The sequence below is a fragment of the Taeniopygia guttata genome, chromosome 2, assembly GCF_048771995.1.
Source record: "Taeniopygia guttata chromosome 2, bTaeGut7.mat, whole genome shotgun sequence".
In the NCBI taxonomy this organism is placed as follows: domain Eukaryota; kingdom Metazoa; phylum Chordata; class Aves; order Passeriformes; family Estrildidae; genus Taeniopygia; species Taeniopygia guttata.
In genome coordinates, this window is record NC_133026.1 from 9,361,779 (window position 1) to 9,385,607 (window position 23,829).

Consider the following 23,829-nt stretch of genomic DNA (forward strand, 5'->3'; position numbering starts at 1 on the left):
TTTAAAAGTACTTTTGAAATGCTAGTAAGAGCCTTGATAAGAAGTGAAATAAAGTTTTCAGCACAGTGCAGAAAAATTTCTGAATCTTCTAACTAGAACTATTCAGTAATGTCCACAAGACTTCTCTTGCCCCCCAGTCATGATCTGCTTTAGTTTATGCTAATTTCTTTCACCCAAGCTGTTCCTTAAACCTATCTTACTGATTGTTTTTTTTACAAAGCAATTCAGCATGATTTAATCTTACATGACACACAGACAGTGACTTAATAATTAATATGCCAAGCAAAGCAGGTAAACTAAATCACCTCTTAAATTAAGAAACCAGATCCTTTCTATTAGAGCATAAACATAATTTAAAACATTGATCTTAATAACTCATGCACTATTAAGGAAAAAGCAGGTGGCTTAGTGTTGCTAATGCTGAATTGATATTACAGAAAAATATCAGAATCTTAGGTTGGTGTATTATGTACTTGAGTTGCTTTCTAGCTGTACCATCACCATTTAAATCATTAAATTAGATTCCTATTCATGAGACACACTCTTCTGAATTTTAACATGCATATTATAATTATTTTTAGAAATTAAGGGATAATGTTTATTCCTGGTGGATACTATTTATTTTATTTTATTATTAAAATAGCATGGTTTTAAACATTAAATATGAAAATGCAGGAAGCAGGGCAGATATCTCCCTGATAATCAGTAAACAAACATGCTCTTTCCATTAGCAGGTTGGGTGAAAACAGAGGCTGAGCTGGAGTCAGTGCACACTGAGTGCCCCAGCATTAGAAGTTCAGCAAGGGTCACTGATGATAGAGAAGGTAGTTTTGTTTAGCTCTGTGCAATGGCAATTTAAAGTCTATATTTTAATTTCTTTTTATGCTTACAGACCTGTACCACAAAGTTCCCGTGCACAGTTTACAGCTGCTCAGCATCTCTTCCAGGCAGAAACAGAGAAGTTTGTCTCCTGCCTGCTCCCCAGACCAGAATTCACCCCTAGTTTCTGCAGAGTAACATCATAAATGCTACACTGAGAGCCGGCAGCTTCCACTCTGATACATTCAAAGAGCTGAAAATAGGGACACTCTGTCTCCTGCTGCACTGTGTGCCAATTTTGCAGTGTTTTTTTGCACTTTGATGGTGAAGATGTAGCATTTAAATACATATAGCAGAGCAAGGCTGAAAGCAGATGCCTAAATGGTGGTATATAGAATCCACTGTCACATCTTCATAAATTATGAAGTTAAATTTGTCACAATGGTCACTTACTCGTAGATATTTCCTCATTACCCTTTGTATATTTTGAACCTTTGGATTCATCTTCCCCCTAGTCAAACAAAACCTTTGTTAAAATACTGGTAATATTTGCATCTAGATCTCTTTTTCACATTGGGCAAATTTAAAAGATGGATTTAGTTACACAACAACAGAATGAAAATATCAGGGAAAATAAATGCCACAAGAAGAAAAAATCTTTACACTGTGACCTGCAAAATATGATTATTCATTTAGATAAGTGTAGTTTAAAATGCATTACTGTAAGATCGGCAAGGACCCTGTAAGAAATAAACTCCAGATGTGGATGCAAACTCAGTCATCTTTTATGTCAACAGTTCAGGCCAGTGTTTACTCTTTTAGATTAAAAATAAGAAGAAAGCAAAAGTAAAAGCTGTACAAGCAGGGATGTGCCCAGTAGGAATTCTCTAGTTGATAAGTTAATGGTATGGTCCAGGGCTGTATTCTAACTCTTCGTCACCAGTGCCAAAATGATGTGGTTTTACTACTGCACGAGTTTCATTAAACGTCCTTGTTGATACTGAGGACTGACAGAAATTGTTATGAATTTAACACTAGGATGGAGGCAAGAGTTAGTGATCTCACAGATAATTTAACTTGTGACAAGTCCTTTCACAGGGAATACAATTTTCAAAAGGAGACCACAAAGAGTTCATGAGTGCATGTGAAGCGTGCAGGGTGTCAGGGGCAGGTGCTGCTCACACCTGCCAGACAAGCATTTGTGTCAGAGCACACAACACAGACTTCAGATAAACCACTTGCTATTTAGATGACATTTGTATCTAGAGCAGTTCAGGTTTTGGAGGGATTTGGATATACAGGCTCTATTCTTAAAATTATTCACTTAGGTGCTGTAAAACAGGTATGTAAAATAAGGGAATGAAACCTGCTGTTACCAATGGATGCAGAGGCTCTCAGTTCAAAGCTTTTGTTGAGTGTGAAATGTGGCAATAAAAGAGGATCAAACATGCAGTAAAATACTCTTCTGGGAGCTAAAAAACCCTTAGTGCAATCAGTGTTAAATAATTTGCTCACATCAAATTGAAAAACAATGTGACCGGTGCCAGACAAGCTGCACATGTGATGTTGTCACTAAACAAACAGGGGAGTGCTCCTCCAGCACACGGCCCAGGGCTGTGCACTCTCCTGAGGATGACAGGGAGGCTCCACTCAAAATGTCATTAGTAACTCCAAATCTGCCCGCTAGGATTTGAACAGCACTTATTTGAAAAGAATAACCAAGGATATCTGGACATGGGAATGAGAGACAGGAGTCTTTGGTCCCAGTTTTGGTCTTATTAGTTTAATTTAACAAATAATTTCCCATATCTTTATGCTGCTGCTTGAAAGCTGCTTTTGATGAAACCAGAAGCAAACCACCTCCCTCTACTTTCAAGCAGGGCTCACATACCACACAGTCAGTTAAAAAGCTAATGAGGCAGGGATGTAGCAACAGATCCTTCCACTAGACTGATCAGCCACTTTACAAATGAACATGGTAAGAGACCCAAACATGCTGAAATGATCCTTCAGTCAATTTCCAGCTATATTTGCCCCTCAAAACAGAAAGAAAGAGATGAATGATTTAGAGTTGCTGTAGAGCTAACTGAGAGAAAGAGCCAGACACATGAAAAATGCTATTTTTGTGGAGAATGGCAGCTGCCATGGTGTAGCACCACATTGTGGTCTGGGGCTGCTGCTTAATAAATGACAGCACAAATCCTGCTGCAATCCTTTAGGAAAACTTCTGCAAGACAAAACATCCTGTATACATGCAGTGATAACCACACATTAGAGAATGAAGCATAAATGGATTGTAGGGCAAAAGCCATCTGTTGTACCTGCAGTTTATATTTAGTACTGTGTGATAAAATATCTCCAAAGTCACATAAATCATTGTGATATTCTAACCCAACCTCTATGATCTCTATTCAGAAACTGCAGCAGCTATCTTTAAAAGAGTCCTTCCCAGCAATAACAAAATCTGACCCTATTAATGAGATCAAAGTTTAAAATTACTAGGTACTTGATGATGGAAATTATTGTTCTGTTACAATTAATAAAAATTCAACCCTTGCACCCATAAAACACTTTAAATTTTACTAAGTTATAAAAGGATTGGGTTTTAGCTTACACTAACATGTGAATAGGAATTTGGCTTATGGGAAGCAGATATATGTAGTCCATGGAATAGAATTTACAATTAGGAGCATAAAATTTATAATAAAATTGTAATATATTTTTGTCTTTAGTTCCCAGTAGAAATAAATTTATTTTTTACGTTTATGTCTTTGTGAATTCTCATAGACCTTATAACCATTAGTTGCAGATTTAAGTCCCATTAAAAGAGACAAACAGAACAAAGCTCTGTCTGCTCTTCCCTGTGCTTGTAAGAATAACTTGTATAGGTCTGTGAGATACCAACTGCAATTTGTTGAAGCCTTAAGAAAGCCCTGAACCTGAAGCTAGTTATATGAAATCTGGTCTGTGCTTTTAAGCCTAGCAAAAACTGTGTGGAGTTTGGAACTCAGACTAAGGTCAAGGAGTCCACACTAAAAAAATCCCAGGGGGATCTTCGAAGAGACCATGGGGGCAGCTACACCGCTGCTTCCAAAGGGGACAGGTCTTCTGAGTAGGGCATTTGCAAGCAAGGTTGTGCTCTTCCTTTTGGGATAGCTGCCAAGTGGTGTTTATGACATGGAATTAGACCAAGGAAGTGAACCCACGGAATATAGGAAAGCTCCTTAATTTTCCTTGTCTTTTTCCTATATGCAAGAACAAATGGGTGTAGCAGACTTTCTACTACTGGTGCTTTATCTTCCATCCCAATGATTATAATGTATTTGTTTGAGACCTAGTCAAAGCATTTCCTCCATTTTTTCCTCAGCATTTTCAGTCACAACTGTTGTAGGCAGATGGTCACAAGCTCCTTCAGAGATGGAAGCAGGAACAGGGGAATAAACTCCGTCACTGACTGTGTCCAGAACATTTCTAGTAAATTCTAAAAGTTTCTCCAGGACCAAACAAGACTGCACACTTATGCAAAGCCCCTGGTTATGTACAGAAGGAAAATAGCTGCAGGGATCTTTAAGTTTGTTTGTTAAGCTAGTTCAACCAGCCAGTCCACAAGGTATAGAGAAAGCCGTGACAATGATGGCATTCCCCACCCTGCCCAGGCCTGGCAGGACAGGGAAAGGAGGTTCTATGTGATTATGGGTGATTGCCACCCCAAAGGCATCTGTGGCAGATACATTTATTACATGCAGAGAGTTTGATGCATGCCTTTGAGCAGGTGAAAGAAGACAAAGAGAAATCCTCATTATTTATCATGTGCCAGATGGCAAGAATGCCAGAACCAGGACGGTTCTCCTAGGGACACACCAATATCACCATCAGTCAACAAAAGACTAAGGACAGAAAAAAAATCCTTGGAAAAGGCATGGGACCAGATTGCACAAACAAGTTAGTAACACCCAGAGGATGATATTTCCTTACAGCTAAGGGGGCAATTCCCACCTTTTCCTTCTGCCTTCAAAAATTTGTCCTCATTTTCTAATGATGGCACTCAAAGTGCCAGTACAGAAAGGAAATCTGGTCCAGTGTTGGCAACTACCCCGTTTTGAGCAGGAGATGAGACACACTGGATCTGAGGTCCATTCAGACAATCTTTTCAAGACTTTGTTTTCACTTCTCCAGATGCTTGTAGAAGCACACAAGCTTTGAAATATGACAGCAATATGAAGAAACTTCACCATAAAAAAGAGAAACAACCTTGCAGTCAGCACGGATGGGCATTCCAGTCATGGTCATTTGGGCCATGGGAAGAATAAGGTGCAGCTGACAGTTCACCTCTGTCCCTCTCTGGAGCTACAGACTTCAAACAGAACCAAATGCTGCATGCTTGAAGGATGCCTGGGTCACCTGGGCAGTACAGATGTACTCTTCCTGCTAATCTAGAGAGTTCACTGTTCCAAATTTCATAAATCCATCGTACAGAAAAGAGTGAGTATTTAGAGGATTTTTAGAGTAAGCTGATCTCTGCAAAAAGAAAAAAAAATTACTGAAAAAAAAAGAGAAAATGGCATGGTTTTAGTAGAAAGTTAAAAGGTCAAAAAAAGGATAAAAAAAATACCCCAAGGAAAAATACCACGTGAAGGGTTGTACCAAAACACTCAAGCACTGCTGAAGGCTTGAGAAAAGTGTGTGAGGCAGTCAAGTCCCCCTTATACCATGCTGCAATATCTGAAATAGTGGGTCATGAATGCACCCCATGATACTTCTGCATTTGTGAGATCTTTTCTCTTGCCCAGTCTAGTATGACATGGGAGATGCAAACAGACTGTTCATCATGCAATTCGCAGGTAAAATCTAAATTATAAAAAATCCAGAAAATTCCACAGATGTCTTTTTGGCACTTCATAATTTTCCCTCAGTAATGTACTTAAGTTGTAACAATAATCTGAAAAACATAAAATATGATGGGGAAGGTGGAGGAAAGGAAGCACTTACTGCTATCTCTATACTGGCGAGATAAACGCCAGTCAGAATCTGACCTGATATTAATTTCTGTATCAGAAAGGGTTTTCAAAAGAAATCAAATGCTAAATACTTCTATGTAATTGTAAAGAAAGTAACCTGAGAAGTCATGGGCTATTAACTAATCACTATACTTCAACTAACAGCAGCATACAGTTGCTAGGTAACCCCTGATAAGTTGTGTGCATTGGCTGGCTGAGAATTGCTGGAGAAAAGTCATTCTCTCTGCCAGCACCACCACCCAAACCATCACTGAGTCAAAATGATTACAAAGGAGTTTCTGTTTTGACTGATTTTATAGGAGATAAATGGTGACTATGTTGTGTTTAGACAGACGAAATCTGCACACTGGTTGATAAAATCTAAAAAAAATGCAATCAATGAAGTGCATTTGTTGCTTTTTCAATGAGTTCATTTACCCTTGACATCATAATACTGCATGCTGCAAATCAGATGATTTACTTTTATATATTGCATTATATTTCAAAAGATGTAAAGAGTCAGATGACTGGAAGCTGACTCTGAAAATCAATGAGGAACAGATACCTACTGGCATATATGAGCAGTGCTTCCCTTCTACAATTTCTACAATTTTTTTAACACTTTTTACTCTATTTCACACTATCACATTTACGTGTTTGATAGAAACCTGAAATTCAATTCCATCTGAGCATTTTTTTTCTTTATTTTCATTCACCAAGTTAATATTAAATAAAAATGAATGCTAAGTCAATTCAGTAAATAACTTTTGAGGAAATATTATACTGACTTGTTCTGAATAGAATAGAAATGAAAACAAGTCTAAAATCAAAACAGAGAAGACATCCCCAATATCAAGAACTACATGGAAACTACTGGCAGAAAGGAATAGGTTTAATTTTTTTTTTTATCCAACTGCTTAGCATTCAATGTAGCATGCATAAACTGCAAACTGTTTTGGCAAAAAGATTTGATGACTTCTAACAATGACCTGTAATGCTTTCCTTGCCCTAGAAAATCATACATTCTCAAGTAAATTATTTCAAAGCAATAAAGATCAATTCAAAGGTATTTCATCCTTCTAAATTTCTGAATTTTACATTGTGGGAGAGTTGTCTCCCTCTTCTGGAAGGAGGGAGGAAGCACTGGAAAGAAAGAACAAAAAATAAGGGATGACAACATTATTATCTTTTTCTCTAAGTTAGCTTTGAGACTCGAGGACGCACCAGGGTTTCTACACAAGCAGAAGAGAACCACAGTTGTTTGCATACACTTTGAGTGACATCACTATTTTTGTATCCCCATCACACACCTCCTGTGCTGGCATCAGCCAGGGCTCTTTCCATGGCATACATTGCTCACAGCTTGATGCAACGAACTGCCCGACAACTATATTGAGAAACAGCTTGTTTGGTTTTTCTAATTTGGAAAACAAAGGCGGACTGCAAGCTGCGCTGACTGGGAAGTCATACATCTTTAACACAAAGCAAAAAGGAAAAGAAAAGAAGGAAATATCCTTTAGATACCACAAACACCTTCCTCTTCCCTTGCAAAGTGTCCTGTCAGCATGGTCGACCTCATAACACTTCTCAACATCAGCCAAAAAAGAATGAACTCTTTATTCTCTTTGTGTTCAAAAGTTAATATCAGGGAACTTGCCAGTAAAGAGAGAGTTTCAAGCTACTAGAAAAGACTCTTGATCAGTGATGAGACTCATGCAGATTACAGACTATTCACTGCTTAGGCCAGCAGTTGTCAGAGGGTTGCCCTGGAAGGTAAATCACCCACTGGGCCGTAATTCATGTGCTACATGAAGTGTAGGACAGACTAAAGAGCTCTCATATGGACTCTTAGAAATGCACAAGAGTTGGGAGACAGGCTGGACTCAGATCTGACTGCTCAAGCTCAGTGTACTCTGTGGGCACAGCCTCAGTGCTCTGTCAAAGATAGCCACAAATGGCTGACATGGAGTTCGGTGAATATTATTTACACCATTTGCATCTTCAGCCAACACTACTGTAATATCCTAGTTTACCTAGTTATTTATATGATAGAATCACTTTGACATCTTAGACATAACAGAGACCTATTCAGTATCAGCTTTTGATCTGAATTCCATTTAACTATGCAGCCCCAGCTTTTGACTTTCCCTTTAATCAGCGATGGGAAATAAAAGGCAATTCCAATCATAGCTGGACTCTGCTGATTATAGAGCTCAGCTGACTACACTCCTATCACAGATGATTCAGTTAAGTGTCTGTACAGCTAAGTTTGGGGTGGATATTGTCACTTTTCTAATCAGTGGGCTCATATCTCACTGGAGGGTAAGGGTGCAGGAAACTGTGAGCCAGCCTTTCAAAGCTTTGGGAACAGCCAGAGCCAGTCTTATGGGCTGAGATCTGGAAACCACCACTCCTCCCATGGAACAAGAGCTGGGGTAAAGTTTCTGTAAATGAACAGGACTACAGCCAAGAAATAACTTGCATGTACCATTTACCTTCTCAGGAAATAATCCAGCAAACCCCTGAGCATCTGCTAACCTTTCAGGTATTTAGCATGAGGGAATGCAGCCCAGTGGTTCCCTTTACCTGCTACATCATGGTAATTAATAATAAGCATATAAGAGACCTGGCATGAAGCAAGTAAAGGAGCTTCCTCTGAAGGCTGTACATCCTGAATGGGCTAAGCAAGAATGCTGAATTCAAATCCTACAAATAAGCCATTTCACTACAGAGGAGTTCTGTGGTTTCTGTTCTCCTGAGCCAGAAAAGCCCCAGTTGACACAATTTTTCATTCTGCTCTTCTGACTTGTGGTCTGATGGCAGATGTTTTAGACTACATTTTAAATTAAAGGCAGGCACCAATACAATATAGTGTTGTGACATACAGATATATTAAAGACGGCTTCCTTCTTCTGTTTCTTTGTGTTATTTGTGTTCTTAATCAGAGACAGAATTTGGCTGAGAATCTGGGAGTCCCCAGGATGAAGCAGAAAATTCAGCAGAAATTTAATTGCTCAAAATTCATCAAGTTGCCATATTTTGTTTATTTCCTAAGATTCAATTACTAAAATCACCAGTCTGCAACTCCAAATTGCATGACAACTGTTGAACTTACAGTCTCACAAGGATAGTCACCCCAGAGCACAACAACATACACATTGCTCCACTACCATCAATTAATAAAGCTACCAGTAATTAGAAAGGGCAGAATAAACTCCACACCTCTTCTATTCCCTGTCTGGTATAATGAGGATGCCATTCTATTGTCTTCTGGGTGGGTTCTTTTGGCACCTCTGTTGATATCATTTTTTACAAGGCACATTGAATACAAACATGGTTTCACTTCACAAAATGTCTCAGTGCCCTCACCAGTCTGTTCATCCTTGTCAAATCAGGATTTCACACATTGTTTTCTGCACAGTCCCTAATCTTAGCAAAAGTTTCATTTCCCCAGCCCATTGCCACCGGCTATTAGTCTGGCACAAAACTCAAGCTCAAAATGAAAAAGATAAAACAGAGAAAAGACAGCAGACACAGCCACTATTGCTCTGTTTTGTCTTGTCACACCTAACAAAATATGGTTAATAGCACTGTTGTGTTATTGGTGAGCCAGAGGGACAACCAGGTGTATCTTGTCATGTGCTGTGAACATTACCTATTCCTGAAATATTCTGTATCTGCCCATTAGTGTTTCCAAAGTTCAACATGTCAATAGACAGAGAAACATTTCATTGTCTAATGGATAAAAACCAGCAATAACAACATGGCATTAGCCACTGTGGATGTTACTGACCAACAGGGTCACAAACAACAACTGGATCTACTCCAAACTTCGACTGTTAAAACCAAAATAGTAAAATATTAAAATGGCAGTTTAAAATTTTCACATATTAATAATATCTTTTTAAAATATTATGGCATCCTGATATAATCTTATCTATCTGACAGACTTTTAGCATTTTTGCCTACTTGGTACCAGCAAAGTAGAGAAATGGAACTTATTTAGAAAGAAGATACAATTATTTTTATTTCATATATTTATTATATATTTAAAGATGTAATGAAACACCATCAATATGTTAAAAAATTATCTACAGATTCTGGCTTATCTGAGTGAAAAACTCTCTTTGGCTTAGAAAAGAATGATTTTCTTTCAGCATTCAAATTTGCATGCCAATATACTTTGCATATAATTTACATAACATAGAGTATCACAACCACTTTGCCTCTTATTGTAAAATCCAAGATCAGCTCCTAGCATTTCATATCTAGGATTATTAAAACATTTTGTTAAGTCAAGTCTGAAGATAAGCTTCCATCCTGATGCTTCTGGAATTGCATCCTAATGGGCAGGAAAGGTGAGTGTCTGGTTCTGACAGTGGATAGGACTTTGGGTCCTAAAAATTTCTCACGGGCTTGTTTTTAAATCTGGGTAATTTCATTTAAAATCTTTAAAACTTGTATACTTAATTTTAAAATGAGAAAGGTGATAATTTTTATTCCCTTTCTTTCCTAATCTTGTCTTTTCAGTGATTATCTTAATCACTCAAAGACACAGCTTTCCTGTCACTTTATGTGTGGGCAGGTACCCAGTGAGATCCCAATCCTGTCTAGAAAGCATTACTGTAATGCTCTTGTTAATCAAAACTACTCAGTCTTTTTTCAATTAAATGATTTATGCAAAGAAATATCAATTTGCTGCAGAATTCTTTTTCAATTGGTCCACATAAGTTTTAGGGAAGCTTTGAATACGAAATTTCTTTTCATGTCAAAAGCATGATTTTTTATTAATGTTCCATTGACAGAAAGCTTTACCACCATCTGTACTTTAGTGTCCGAGCACTCCTATGGGAAACCAAAGTCCAAGCCTTCACCCATCTTACTCAGAAGAAGAATCTTGATATAAACCATGAGCTATGTTGAACAAATACCTGTCCCAGGGTCTCATAAGCTATCTGGAATATTAAAATAGCTAAAAAAGGAGAAACAGTTCCAGGAGGGTAATGCTCAGTGTAGCTAATGAGGTTCAACCCACAGAGAAGAGCCATGCAGAAAATCAGAGTGTCCCTCCTTCTGCATGAGGGCCTACACCTCTCCTCAAATCTGGGGCTGTGTTCTGTTTCTGTCATGAAAAAAATTCATCCAGATGGGAAAGCAGAAATGTTCCACAAGCTCTGCAGCACACAGACCTGTCTCCTGCTAGCACTGCCAAGTGTGCACGTGGTACTTTTGTGGGGAAGATCAGAGTGCACATCCAGGAGCTGCCTGTGATACTTCAGTAGTGTGCAGTAGCAGCTCCCTGCATGACTGGAAATGGGACCCAGGACCACAGCTGAGGTCCATGAAGCACCTGAAGCCTCTCCCTTACCTGTGGTAAGGACCTGAGGATATAACTTAATACACAGCCACCTTAAAATTTTAAATTTGGCTGCATAGTGGTGTGAGTACTCATGTGATGTTGGATATATTGCTTACAGGTACACTACACTGCTTATCTCCAGATATTGCTTTGAGATGTATTATGCCTTAATAGATTATCTGTGGCTGAAATATTTAAGACCGGGCTGGATGAGGCTTTCAGCCACCTGGTCTAGTAGAAGGTGTCCCTGTCCATGGCAGAAAAGTTGGAACTGGATGATCTTTAAGGTTCCTTCCAACCCAAACCATTCTATGATTGATGCTTCTCTAATCCATGTCAGAAGGTGAAATGAATAAAGAAGAGCTTGGTTCAAATGATGCTGCCTAACCTTGACACAGGCTGCTGCTGTTCTGCTGCAGAAACTGATGAACTCCAGAGTCAATTCACTGTCTTAGGAAAAGGCAAAGAGAAAAAAAGCAGCTCTCTAAGAACCACTCTGATCAAATGGGAAAGAGTTAAGAGGGGTCATTAACACGCCCAGGTGTGCATCTTGCTGGAGCAGGTAGCACTAGAAGAATGGATGACTCTGTCTTTTTGGAACAAGTAATGGAATTTCCCAGAAAATATCTAACTACTTTGCATTATCTGGCACCTGCACACCAGACACCTGTACAGCTGAACACCCATCTGCTATATATGCTACATGCATTTCCTTTCTCTTTTTTTAGCTTGGCAAAGGAGTTGATTAGGAAGATAAGGTCTCTGAAAAACATTTTGGACAAAGATGCCAGCACAGATTGCACAGTTAAAGATATCAGGTCTGCCAATACATGCACACCACACTCTGCAGGCTGCTTATACTTGCCTCACAATAATTTATTGCACAAATTACTGGAATTCTGAAAAAAAAAAAAAACATATCTCCATATTCCTATTTAGTATAGAGTTCATAAAGAAAGGGTGCAGTCCCCAAAACAAGAAATATTTGTATTCTAACTATTCTCTTTTCTTGGTCAGCAGGAATATCCTTTATTTCAGAGCAGACTCTGCCTATCTTTCTGCTCTCTCCTGCTACAGCCAGTATAGCTGAATGTTGCTGATATATTTTTTGCTCAGTTCCAAATCTTAAAATATATGCTTTTTGTATGGCAATTTCTGCAGGAATCCAATAAACTCAGCGCAGGCATTTCGAGTTTTAAGAGGACTGAGTCACACATTCCTGGTGTGTGCACAACAGTCAGGAGCTGAATGGAACATCCCTGGATGTGTTTAAAAAAAGACTGGATGTGGCACTCAGTGCCATGGTTTAGTTGAGGTGTTGGGGCTGGGCTGGACTCGATGATCATGAAGGTTTCTCCCAGCCCAGTGATTCTGTTAATTCTGTGTGTGAGTCTGTTTGTGTGAACTGTCCAGTGTCCAGTAGCACCCACAGGTCTGTCAGGTAAATGTCAGAAAACATAAGACCCTTCCAGAAAAGGATATCCTTCTTTATACACACACAAATATATATGCGTGTGCGTTTATGTATGTGTATATATATGGGGTTATTTGTAGGATCAGGATCTTAATGATGTGTCTAATTTTTTTAAAAAGGTCATAAAACAGAGTATCTTGAATAACAAGATACTGTGTACAACTACCGAGTATAATAATAATAATAATAATAATAATAATAATAATAATAATAATAACAACAACAATAATATTAATAATAGTAATAATAATAATAATAGTAGCAGCAATAATAGTAATAGTAACAGTAAATAGTAAGTATTTCAAGGCAAATACTTCTCCTAGGACAAACCAGATTTTCATGCCACTAAACACAAAAATAAGTATGAAGGAATATTTTTAACTGAGTATTTTAACATGCAAGTATATTAGTTGATCAAATTATTTGATACAGAAAACATACTAGTCTCACTTTTGGATAAACTTTAATAATTTTTGTCACATTTTTTTGTATGTTGTCCAGTCAGTAACTGCCTGACTATTCTGTTCAGTGCACAGCACACAAAATCCAAGTTACCTCTTCAGGCTGTGCATGTGCACACACTGATACAGAGATACACACACAAAATCCTAAAACAGCAAACTGCACTTATCTTCTTCCCATTTTTATATCATACATATTTCATTAAGCTTCATGCAGAGTGTCTTCTGATTTATGGTAATTGTCAACAAAAGCAAAAAATGCCAACAATTTTAACCCTGCAGTACTGAGGATTTAACTGGGATAGAATTAAAATGTTTAGGGGGGACAAAACCCCCCACAACACCCTAAGCCACTGGGAGCTTGACCCTTGAGATGTTGTCAATTTTTTATTTAATTTTATTGTGTTTGTTGTCTGTAGAAGCAGATGCCAGCAGCAACATCTGATGTACTGGACACCTCCAGTGTTATCCCAGCATGCTCATGGCCTGGAGGACTTGGAGTAAGACTAATTTCCATATCAAACCCAATTTAGATGAAACATCTTGGTTAAAAAAAAAAAAAAAAGAAGAAGAAGAAAAAAAAAAAGCCAGCGCATCAATAGCCCCTTGATTAGATTTTCATCTCCTGAGCAGACAAATATGAATATTTATTACCATGAATGCAGATTTCCCTCTTTCCATTGCTCTGATCTTGAATATTACCCACTGCTAATTTTTATGAAAATTTGGGCAACATAATGTTTTCACATAAACTGACAGTTCTTGAGATAATCCCATTATTGTTTGGTGGGAAATGACAGTTTCCGCTTATTCATGTGTTAACGAGGGATTAAATATTGTTTTTCATCACCATAATCTAAGATGGACTGGAAATTAAAATTCAAACATTGTGCATTAGCAGAGCTTTGAGGACCAGAATTTGTTTGCATTCACTTAGTAAAGATCTGTAAATGAACAGTTTAACAATCAAGTGAAATCCATGTCATAAAACCAGCAGTGACATTTGTAAAATGAAGTCATTCCCTGCTAAAGGTACAGAACCAGGCAGACAAACAGTTTGCAGAATGGCACCCCTGTGTGAGAGCAGAGTGCACAGTGAGCTGCTGCCAGCCACAGTGGGCCCTGGGCATTCCTGGGCCAGGTCACTTTTCTGTGGCACAGAATCACGTCCCTGTGCCTTGTCACAGGTGCACTCACACTCTTGCTCTGCTCAGGTCACACAGAGAAGTCTCTCCCTGACAATCTCTCCACGGCACTAAAAGCAGCCACGCTGACCCCAGAGCTGTCTCCAGGTTTGGGTGTGCTCACAGCCCTCCCCAGGTCTGGCTGGGCAGTACAGAGACATTTAATTCTTCACTGAAATGGGTGTTTTGAAGGAGCTGCACAGTTCCAGTTCTCTCCTTATCTGTCTGTTATCTCCTTGTGCCTAATGCCCAGTAATGCAAATCAGAGACACGTGCATGTTCCAAAGTGAAAGTGGAAACCTGCTGGGGACATGCTGCAGTTCAGGAGCCACTTCATTGCTGTTTCTACAGAAACTTTGAGTTAGTAATTCAGAGAAGTATGTTTACATTCTTATTGCAAAACAACTCCCCAACATTTCCCTTTGAAACCAGTCAAAGCACGCACAAAACTATGCTTAGTCAAAGAAACTCCAACATTTTTCTCAGCTAGATCTTAAAGCTATCTCATCAGGATAAATTTGCTGATTAATGCAAAAAAGAAACAAAACTAAGCTCCAACAAACTAATTTAATAGGAATCATCACATTTAAATTTAGAAGCTTGCTTAAAGTTTTCTGACAAAAATTTGCTTTAATATGTATAACAGATAGAAGGAGTTAGAAGTGATGGACACTACAGCCATGTTGCCTTTGAGGGTGGAAACTTAGTGATGTACAAGTGCAAAGCAGTTCTGAGAAGGATCAATAAGAATGTGCTATCAAGCCTTCCCAGAAAGCAAAGATCTTAAGTTTTACTGAAGTACCTAAGGCTTAGTACTGAAAACCCTACAATAAATGACACAATTCTTTTAACCCACAGCTGAAGTTTTAATTTTATTATTCTTTAATTTTAACATGCCTTTACACCCATGCTCCAAAGGTGACCACACTGGAGCTGCCTGCTGTGAATGGTCCCTGGCCAGAATCTTGCTTAGATGGAGAAGCAAACAGCCCAAGAGTCCTAATTGGCACAGGACACAATGTGTGTGACTGACAACAACTTGACAGTACAGACAAACGTGGGACCATGACAGGCTCTGGGTCCTGTTCCTGTTCATTTTACCAGCTCTGGGCCCCTGATGTCAAGGATTCCTATAGGAAAGTTGGATGATTCAAGAGTTTGAATCTTAGAACCCTTATTCTCCTGTGCTTACAGACCCAGAACAGAGGTCCTGACAGGTTTATTTCCATGTTGACCTATGTGGGAACATTTCCTGGCCAGGGTCTGCTAGAGAGAGGGCTGAGAGACTGGGATCTGCCACTTCTTCTGCTCCTTAAATAGTTAAATATGTGTTTGAGATTGCTTGAAATCCACGTGTTCCTGCCAGGATCAAGCTCCTAGCTGTGGAGATGGAGCATTCTCTCTTCTTCACAATTTCTGACCATCTCTATCCCTCAAACTTCAGCCACTTTAAAAGAATTTAATCTGTAGCCTCCCCAGCTGACCCATTACACCACCCAAGATTTTGTTTTCCTTTGAGTCATAATAATCTGGCTGCTGGTAGAAGGAGGTTGCTGAATTTCATGAATCAGTAAGATATCTAGTACAAACAATCATGTTCTCCTATTTAAAGATTCTTTATTAATATATTGAGTGCAGGCTGCCAAATCACAGTTAAGGTGAATAATAACATTGATTCTTAAACAGAATTACCCTGCAGTTTGCTCCTTGTAGCCAGTGCTAGTATCTAAATCTCTTCTCTCTGCAGATTTATAATGGTTCGTAAGGGAAACTCTGCTTTAAAAACAATGGTATGACACAGCCTAAACCTGAGATAAATCCTTAAAACAAACACATGCTACGTTGTAACCAGCACAATGTTAAAAAAGACAAAAAAGGAACAACACTGGTAGGATGCATAAGTTCCTGAAGCCACAAGGCAAACCATATCTTGTTTCATTTTACATGATACTGAATAAAAATTGAATTGCTGTAGTTGCCATGGCAACTGCCACATCACTTGGCACTTCTGCTCCTTTAAATCACACAGTGCTACTGTAAAGGAACTCATGAACCAATGTGACACTTGAATACTTGTGCTTTATATACTGTTTCAGGAGGAAAGCATAAATCAGTATAGACTGATAGTTGTCTCTGAAAATCAGGTTTGCTGTATTTTTCTTTACATTATAATCTCCTCATTTCCTTGTCGTGTTGTTTAAAAATTTGTAAAGAAGATGGAGGGCGTTGTCACAATCAGAGCACAAGAAAAGAAATTACTACTGACACATGATTTCCAAACTGAAGCTGTGACCTGTCATTCAGATGTCAAAATACCTCTGCTATGCAATATTCAAATCAAATACAAGGGATAAACATTGGAACTTTGCCCCTCCACAACCAGAGACGGTGTGATATGTGACAGAAGACAGTCTCAGGAGCATCCAGGCATCTCTTTAACTCTAAACTTAGCAGCAGCTTAAAAGGAATGCATAACTATATACTTAAAGCTAAGCATATTCTAAATGTTTGTAGATTTGGAGTCATGACTTATATTGTCTTAGTATGCTGTGTATACAACATGCAGTAGCAGAAGATAGTTGACAAAATAATGTGGTAAAATGATACACATATTTTTGATGCTTTTTTTTTTTGTTTGTTTTTAGACATTTAACACTTTTATTAACACTCTGGATGCAATTTACTTGAAAAGCAGCCCTCTAGTGGGCTATGTACTGTAATGAATAGTTAATAAATACCATTAACATTATATATAAATATTAGTTAGAATGCATTTTTCAAAAGCATACAAAGTCTTAAATAAATGAGCCATAGATCTTCATCATTCTATTTGGAGAGATTTAATGTTCTGTTTAGCTTTATTCCTAAAATTTTTTGAAGTGTTACTTCTAAATGCTACTGTGTGACTAACTTCTGATTAGCATAACTTTACTATTCATGTGTACTTACAAACTGTAATAGTGAGACATTATTCACTCTTAGTAAAATTTCACATAAGTAGTATATTTCTAGTAGAATTCTATGTAAAATATAATCCACTATTTTTTAAAGGTTACACAGCTTTAGAATCTGTAATTTGTGCATGTTGGATAGGGTAAGTCTTTCTCATTATGCCTTCACCAAGAATATTTCAAGGATTGTACTCCTAAAAGCTTTTTATTTAATGCCATTGGTCTTATTTCTATAAATAAATTTGCATGCCTTAAGGCAAAGAACCCCTCTGTGACCTGATCCACGCCTCAACCACAACAACGCATGTGGCTCCAAACACTGACCCTCCTGGAAATGTTTGCTTACCACCACAGCCGCAGTGATCAGCAAAAGCCAACAGCAAGAGGTGTGTGTGGGAACTCCAGCCTCACATAACAGGAAAAAATAAACCAACCTGTTGATCAATAAGCCATGGGGTGTGTAAGAAAAAATGCTAAAGGCAGGCATGGGGGAAAAGCCCTCCCTGGTGTCCTCTGGCCTAAGAATGTTTCCCCTGCAGAGCAGGGGTGTCTGCTCTCACATGTGCCTGTGCCTGGCTTCAGCCTGGTAAAAGAAGGGTGGGTTTCAATGGAAGTGGAAAAACTTAGCTGTGTCTTGAGCTAAAACTTGAGTATTTGTACATGCACAGATGCTGTTCATACACCGTGGTCAGTCTCAGACCTACCTCATCTAAATGATCTTGGGTACAGCATCCAGCATCCCTTCCAATCCTGGATAGCCCTGGGCAGTACCTGCTCCAGGTCAGGAGCATTTGGCTTGCCAAGATGTCACTGTAACAGAGACAGCTGGAGTAGATCCCAGGCTGATTTGGTCTTTATAAGCCAAAAGCCAGCACTTAGCACTTTACCTAGTAGTCAAAGATCAGAAAAAAGGTTTATACCTTTTTCTTCAACAACTGAAAATGATTTGTGGAGTTCTGCACTCCAATTTTTTATGGATTTCCAAGCCAATATCATTTTAGCTAAAATCTGGATATATGGGGACAATAGGGACAAAATCTGGCAAGAATAAGGAAGGTAAGAAGCTGGAAACCTGAGTCCTGCCTCTGAAGCCTGTACATCACTGGAAAGTCTGTCTTATCATGTCCTCTAGCTTCACTAGAATTTTTAAACACAGATTTCTTTATTGTAGTAACATCACTTTATGCAACATCAACATAATTCTACACCTATCAAAATATCTATAAATGAAAATATCCTGAAACATGTCAAAATATCACTGCTCTATTTTAGGACATCTAGAGGTATGGTGAAGCATTCATTCTGCATATATTTTGGGTTATTTCCATTTGCTTTAGAAAACTGTTCTAATTTTTATGTCTACCATATGAAAGCCATGATTCAAAATCTACAAATGAAGTTATGATTCCAGTGATTAATTTCTTCTGTGCATTCTTACTGGGAAATTGAAAGAGGTAATTTAATATAACTTATTCTGAAGTGGGTGTTGTTTGCCAGTTCAAGACAGGAACAGTGCCATTCCCTTGGTTTGTTTCAGGCCTCATTCACTGATTATTCAACTCACAGACTCTTATACCCCAAAACTGGATTACATTTTCTTGACTCACTGGAGAGCCTGACTTATTATTCTGAAACCATGGTTGAAAACAAATTGCAGCCAAAAGCTGAATAAACATTTATCCATGTCACAGTAATTTTGGTCACAGCCAACCTGAGGATGGAATTGAACTTAAAAATACTGTGTTCCTGTAATAATTCAATAGTGCTTATGTGGAGAGATAGAAGTAGTTAAGTTCCTAAAGGATGCTGAAGGGATACCTGACATGGTGACCCCTGTGCAGGGCGGTGGCTCATGGTGTCTGCTGAGCTCCCTCGGGCTGGAGAGAAACTCCTGGGAACAAATCCAGTTGCAATAATGTTGGTGTGGGATGGGGCTTCTGCTGCTGCTGATTCCTGACCTCAGGAGCTGTGGTGGAGTTCAGGTGGAGCTGTGCAGCTGCTATGAAGGCTCTCCCTTCATGTGAGACAAAATGTTATCCCCAAGATCTTGCAGGAGGGCTCAGCCATTCAGAGCATCTAGTTCAATTCAAGCAGTGGTTCACATCAAGTTGGGGCAGAGGAGAACAGAGTTATGGGTCCTGCTTAAATGCTGTTTAGCTCTTTTACCATTATTGTGTCTTTCATGATATTATGCAAATAGACATCTAAATAACACAACACATACATTCATACCCTCATAGACACAGCTGAACAGCTGAAGATGACCTCAGGACTTCAGAGATTTATTTCATGTGTAGGAGATCAAAAGAAAATACCTCAAAGCTTCATTGTATCTGAATAAACAAGAAGGTGTGAAATGCTCATGAAGGATTTGTCTGGCACAAACATGCATGACAATGAGACCAACAAATCTCAAATGGATACTGTAGAGGAGTTCTACTGGTTTTTTGGTTTTAGTTTTTTCCAGCTCCTGTTTTAGGTGCTGGAAAACTGCAAATAAAAAAGAAACATCTTGGCAAATATAATTCCAGGGATGGTCAGTACTACAGCAATGCACAGATTGTCAAGATTATAACCTCAGCACTGTTTCTTTCCAGAGCAGAGTTATTCTAGTTTTCTGGTATAATCACCTTCTTGCAAATAAGATAAGTGTCAAAATAATTCTCATTTTAAGAGTGATACACATTATAGCAAACTCTAACTCTCTGGATCCCTGTACTATTGAATATTCTGTTAAAAATGTTCAATGTTGAGGTGAAAGTACGGTGGAAATACTGGTAAAATCTGTTCTATGATGGCCTGAAAGAAGCTCTGCTTGCCCAGAGTCCAGACAGTGCTTTGCATTTTATCATTCACACCTTCCCACGAAATGTACAGAACTTTTAAGTTAACATCCTGAAACATGAGCAGCTTCTGAAGTCCCAGTTTAGGAACTCATTTTTAATCCTGCTAAAGCAGAGCCTACCTACACTGACACAAGGCAGCAAACTCAGGCCTAGCTGAGAGAATCACAAGCTGTGGAAATCTTTTACATGACATAAAGATGATGAACTGGATTGCAGCTGTGGCAGACTCCAGACTCATGTTGTTAATGACTATATAGCACATGTTTATGCAGTGACATAAAAGCAATTCATCAGCCCTCCCTGGACTTGACTGAATGGCTCAGTAAGCTTGGTGTGAATTTCATAGTCTGTTGTTGCTTTTGAAATGTTTTTTCTTTAGATAGGGGAAAGAAAGTGATAGATTGAGGAGCTCTGAGAAGCATTTCTCATCTCCACAGAGGAAGAGACAGTTTCCTTCCAGCACAGCCAAGGCTTGGGAAGTCACTAGTGTCCACACATTCCTTACAGAGACACAAATCCTGTTATCATAGATTGACACCTAAAACAGATTCCACTGTCCAGAGCCACACATGAATTACTTCTGAGCTTGGGAGAGCTCCTGCATTTATCTGGACAGTGGCTTCATTTGCCATTACCATCTGGGCTATATTCTCTTGAGGTATTTCAGATATGAAAATTGCCTTGTAACATCAATCCTTTTTATTTTACTGGCCTGCATATGAAGATTATATATCCATTAACTTTGTCATGCACCTCACCTGCTGTCCAAACAAAAAGGTCATTTCTCATTCTCTACTAAAGTTTTTCTAAGTACTTTTGATTAGAGCATCTTGACTTTGATTTACTGTCACCATTATATATAATTCCATTCCTAATTCCAGTGTGAAATAAAAGGAATTCTTATTCAACCACAATCTCTTTAATTATTCTTAAAATACATACTTTGTATAGTTTCAATAATAATTATTCACCAGGGTGAATAAAACACAAACTGCAAAACTGGTTTACCATATTTAAATTTAACCTGAAATAGCCTGAATCTGATACTGTATCAACAGAAAAAAAGCTTGGTTACAGCACTCCTCTATTTTTTTTTTTTTTATGTGAGACCAGAGAAATGTATTCATTAGGTACACAATCATATCTGATAAGACTTAGAAAAAGGAATGTACACAGCTGGGAGAATTCACACCCAACAAAATACATAAGCAGCTGAATAAATGTTCTTCCATCACCTTACTTGGTCCAAACCACGTGGTTCTTTCTCTGCTGATCACCCTCTTTCGGATACAACCTGGATTGTATTTAGGCCAAAATGTCAGCTTTGCTTGGGTTAGCCAGTTTTCACTTTTTGCCTTCTAATAATACATATTTGGTAGAGTGTAATGCACAAAATTCTGTCAAAGTCTTCATTAATCCAAGTTGTATCAGTGGTTTTTTATAAAAAGTAACAACAGCCTAAATATATGGAAGGTGAATTCTACAGTGACTTTTTCTAAACCAAACACCAGAATCAGGCTGGTGAGGTCTCTGGCCTAAGAACTCTTCAATTTTTCATCCTCTGTTAGCTGGTCTTAGGATCTAGGAAGTCCTTAAAGTTATAGCTCCAGAACATTCCTAGACTCCCATGGTTACAGCAATCCTATTGCTACAATGGGGATTAATTATACATTTAGCAGGTGAAAACTTCCTGCATTCCAACTATCAGAAGGGAATTTTTCTTCCATTGACCACATATAATACAAAAACTGATTTAACAGTCAGCATCTAAAGTGGGCTTTCATTCCCCAGCTGATTTCGCAGCAGACTGGAATCCATTCAATGACTGGAACTGGACAAAATACATGGAGGTATTTTATTAGCATGGATGAGTCCCGTTGGGTAAAATTATACTGAGTGGCTTCCACAGCCTGTACCCCAATCCTGGTTCTCCTGCTATTAAACAGAAACCAGGAGCTGCAGACAGCACAGCCACAAACTTCAGCCTGGCCTGAAGTCAGGACACAGCCTGAGGTGCACAACCCCAGGAGGCACTTCCCAGTTTCTAAGTTTATGCACCCATAAGAAACACTCCCAGATAAATCAGTTAAGGCGAGATTATGGCTTTCATCTTCTGATGATTTCACCTATCTTTGCTTCCAAGTTCCAATTCCTTCAGCTTTGGCCCTCAGCATCACAGCAGGTCTCAGTGTTATCACCTCTCCAAGACCGAGCCTTTCAGTAATGTGAATGAAGCTGCACAGTGAATCTCACAAATCTCGTCAAGTTCTTAGGCATGAAAAAAATCAGGATATCCTTAGGCAGGATAATCCTTAGGCAGGATAAAAATCAGAAATAAAACCCCCAAAAATCAGTAAAGAAAGAAAACAACCTATACCTTCAGTATATTAGAAGTTAGTAATTCATTATTTTTAATACTGAGAATAATGCAATCATGAGAAAAAGACATTTGCCTAGCCTTGTAAGCATTCACCACTAGCAAAATTACTTAAATGAAAAGGGAAAAAAAGAGATAACTGTGTACACAAAATTAGCACGAGAATTAGCAATCAACTGTAGTTCATACAAGGTTCTTAGCAGATAGCATCATGTTTATTAATAAATGATGAACTGCTTAGTGGAGTTTCTGCTTAGTGATATCACTATAATAACAGAAACATGTTTTATTTATGTTTCAAGTTACATCCAAAATAAGTGAGACATTCAGATGTCAGATTCTCTCTAATATCTAAAGATTTTTTACCCCAAATTTAAACTTCCACTGTTCTAGATAAGATAGCACTCCATGAAAACCAAGGGGAATAATATGACGACTTCAGTCACGGTGCTCATCTTTGGGGATTTTTTTCCTATGATACAACACAGCAAAAACTGCATTTTTTAAAGCTGGCTGCATTTTTCTCATAAGGATGGTATTTTTTTTTTCTCTGTGGGATATAGTGCTATTTGTGCAGCAGATTGTATTTTGACAGATGCAACTGTATCATAAAAAGGCCCTTAGCACCATGAGACTGGTAGCTCACAAACGTTCATGAGCTCCAGAATTTCTTTAAAAAATCCCAATAATGAAAATATTTTTGAGAATGTAAAATGCCTGAAAGGCACTTACCTCCCCCACACCAGTCTGCAGAATTTTCAGTCCAGTTGTTTTTTCAAGTTTCTCTTTGTTTATGGCTGTAAGGAAACATTAAGATTGAGAGAGTTAAAGGAAAACTGGAATATGTATGATTTTATAGCTTTTCCCACCAACCCTCTTTCCTTCATCAATAAATTCATGACAGTTCCTACCTATTCCATCTATGGAATATCTTTTCCTGAGAGCACCTCTGCTAGTCAATTTTTTGAATGCATATTTATGCTATTAATTGCTCATTATTATGTGAAAAAGAAAGCCGAGTTAATTCTATTTTCTACAATATTACACACATTTAACGCAAATACACAATTTGTTTGGAAAGTTCTTTTCTGAGGATACTTCCCACTTGCTTGCATTGAAGAGCAGAGCAGTAATTTACCATGAGAACAGCACTGTCACTGTGTAGGACTTTTCACAACAGATACAGACTCTTATCTCACAGGTGAAATAAAGAGTTTATTTCACACCACCAGGATGCAATGCACAATTAAAAAAAAAATAGTTTTTCTCTTTATCAGAACCTATATCACTAAAAGCATTAAGAACTAAAATAAAGCAGCCCAGCATAAAGCAGTTAAATGAAGGTAATAATCACCAAGACT

At 38.3% G+C, this 23,829-nt stretch overlaps 1 protein-coding gene across 2 annotated transcripts in view; it reads right to left on the reverse strand.

Moving 5' to 3' along the window:
• Window positions 1–23,829, reverse strand: part of PTPRN2 (protein tyrosine phosphatase receptor type N2) — a 667,249-nt gene that overhangs the window by 213,034 nt on the left and 430,386 nt on the right. For both annotated transcript variants that reach the window (XM_032747124.3, XM_072925319.1), the window contains one exon: window positions 23,201–23,265. In XM_032747124.3, coding sequence (XP_032603015.3) covers window positions 23,201–23,265 — 65 coding nt within the window. The remainder of the gene's footprint in view (window positions 1–23,200; window positions 23,266–23,829) is intronic.